General features: G+C 43.7%; 1 protein-coding gene across 5 annotated transcripts in view; it reads right to left on the bottom strand.

Annotated features, from left to right (window-relative positions):
• The window catches only part of fermt2 (FERM domain containing kindlin 2), a 39,730-nt gene extending 38,280 nt beyond the window's left edge, over positions 1-1,450 (bottom strand). For 3 of the 5 annotated variants that reach the window (XM_043262220.1, XM_043262221.1, XM_043262222.1), the window contains exons 1-2: positions 1,238-1,448; positions 407-564 (exon numbers count right to left, since the gene is read on the bottom strand). In XM_043262220.1, the coding sequence (XP_043118155.1) occupies positions 407-563 (157 nt within the window). In that variant the 5' untranslated portion in view covers position 564; positions 1,238-1,448. Of the gene's footprint in view, positions 1-406; positions 565-1,237 lie in introns of all 5 variants that reach the window. The other 2 variants (XM_043262223.1, XM_043262219.1) reach the window with 2 other exon arrangements.
• Between the last annotated feature and the right edge of the window lie 1,050 nt (positions 1,451-2,500).

The raw sequence follows: 2,500 nt of genomic DNA, 5'->3' as shown, positions 1-2,500 counted from the left end.
AAAAAAAAAAAAAGCACGGGAATAATTAGCAACCAGCAAGACGTTAGAGTTTTTCGTGAACACCTAGAGAGCTGGGTGAGTGCTAAACCACTGCATTATGTATATGGAAAGTTCACAATATTACAAAAAACATTAATTATAGACATGGCTGTTGTATATATATATATAACCAATATATATATTGGTTTATTATTATAAATCAGCTACAGAGCTTCACCGACTTCACCCTAACTTTATTCTGGATGTCTGAATCCAATGCACGATGAATTACTGTTGAATCGGTGTACTATAATTCAGTTTCCAGTGAACAATCACGTGTGAGCCAACCATGAGTCAAGGAAAGCGCAGCAAGCCTGAGCATCTGAGACTGCAGACTCACGTTGAAGAGCGGAAAGCGTATACGCACCGAGTTTCTCCACGAGTTTGAGCATCACCCCGCCGATGTGGATCTCACCGGTGACTCTGAGAGACACGTCCCTGTTGAGGTCAGTGACATGCATCTTCAGCTCCCAGGTCCCGTCTGCGTAGCAGCCATCCGGCATCCGTATACCGTCCAACGCCATCCTTCAGACACAGGGTCAAAACCATTACAACCTGCCACAAGTGTCCTACAGGCTAAGACTCAAATGCACATCTCGAAAGAAAGTCAGCTTCCTAATATTATAGGGATGCTCTCCAGTTAGGCAGCACTGTAACTTTTGCAAACATTACAGCATATAAATCAAACACGGATACATTTTAAATAAGTAAATTAATTTTAAAAAGTAGTGAGTCATTTTTTTTATTATTATGTTAAGTTTGGACTAAGTTATCGCACTCTGTAAAGTCCGCCATGCTAATCTAAACTGAATCGGTTATTTTTAGAAGCGTGTGTGAACTGAACGATTCGTTAAACCGCATTCATTTAATAAAATCACGACGCAGTGCGACTCTGGAGGTTATACCGGCTGGAGTTTAGTGAAATAAACCTGTGGCTCAGGCGAGTAACGGTCAGGCTCGGGCTAGGGCTCCGGTGACGTCAGCAGCCCCGCTCCAAATGCCAACTAAATAAAGACAGCGAGCTCGAGGAGAGAAAACACGCCGAAACCGCCGGGAAAGTTACGGCTCGCCCGCTTCTCGGTGGAAAACGAGCGCACGAGCGAGCAGCGGGATTTGAGGGGCGCAACAGAGAGGTTTTTTTTTTTAAATCCAGAGTTGCGCCAGACAAATCCTCAGAGAAATCATAGCGTTCACTAACCTTCACAAATACGCCGAAACAAACACCGCTTCGCTTCCCAGAACTTCAACAGGCTACGCGCTTTCTTTCCTTCGGCCGCGTATTTAATCCTATCATGAGGAAGGTTCCCTTAAAAAGAGGGGAAAAATCGCCAAAGTCCAGCGGCGGAGCTCCTGAAGGGTTTTGTGTTAATGGAGTCCAGTGGCCGTTCTCTCTCTCTCTCTCTCTCTCTCTCTCTCTCTCTCTCTCTCTTCCCGCCCTCAGATAACGTCACTCACGCTCCGCTCGCGCAGCTTTCCCTCATCACTCCGGTCGCCGTTCACTTCTGCATACATGACGTGTTCCTTATAAATACTGACGTCAGGCTTTATTTTTGTAATTATTACATTTTTTTTTTTCGTTTTTTGCTCTTAGCTTCTATTTCTTTGTAACTGCTTCAATAAATAACAGCGATATCGCTGAGAACACTATCAGACCTTGCTGTAAGTGTGTGAAATTCAAAAAAAGAACAAATTAAATGCAAATTAAAGTAAACGCAAAGCCAGCTAACAGGGAACCTTATCAGGGCCTTGGCGTTTAACAAGCGTTATTCCGGACACCTAAACGTTAGACGCTCTTTCAAAGTCATCCGCTCTTTAACGGTTCCAAAAAGCGCAAAACATTATTTTTACATCGTTCAATTGGATTTTTTTCCTGAAACGTTTCAGTTGGACGTTCACCAGACATCCCATGATGTTCGCAAAATTATATAATGAGACGTTCGCGTAAACGAAACGTTCGGAAATAACGTTTTCATAACGTTATCAAAACATTCCCGGAACATATTCGCCGGACATGCGCTGGAACGGACGTTTAAAGCGTTCTGCTTCTCCAGTCTTTATTAACGTTCTAACGCACACAAACGCTGTAACTCGTTTTAGTTGGACTAGCTTGTTGCAGAATGCTTTGAGAACCTAAAAAAACGGTCCCATGCTGGAAAAATCACATGTTCTCCTAACGTTCTCGTGAGAACATCCACCGCTTAATAGCAACCCAGCAAAACACTCTCGTGAAGCGGCTCACTTTCTCCTAACTGAAGTAGCTAGTTTTCACGAGCACCTTTTCATTGAAATCGCAGGCCGCTGTCCCCCTGAATGGGTTAATTGTGTTTCAATGAGTGTAATCACTGATCAGTTAACAGCAATAAACACAACCCAGTGTGCTTCAGTGAAAATGGGAGTGAATCCAGAGTCACCAGGCCATCTGGAGCATTATTTGACTACTGGGGTGTAGGCTAGCAACTGC

This window comes from Puntigrus tetrazona, chromosome 17 (assembly GCF_018831695.1).
Source record: "Puntigrus tetrazona isolate hp1 chromosome 17, ASM1883169v1, whole genome shotgun sequence".
Classification (NCBI taxonomy): Eukaryota; Metazoa; Chordata; class Actinopteri; order Cypriniformes; family Cyprinidae; genus Puntigrus; species Puntigrus tetrazona.
Note: the sequence above shows the minus strand (reverse complement) of the source record. Positions and strands in the feature narration are given on the sequence as shown.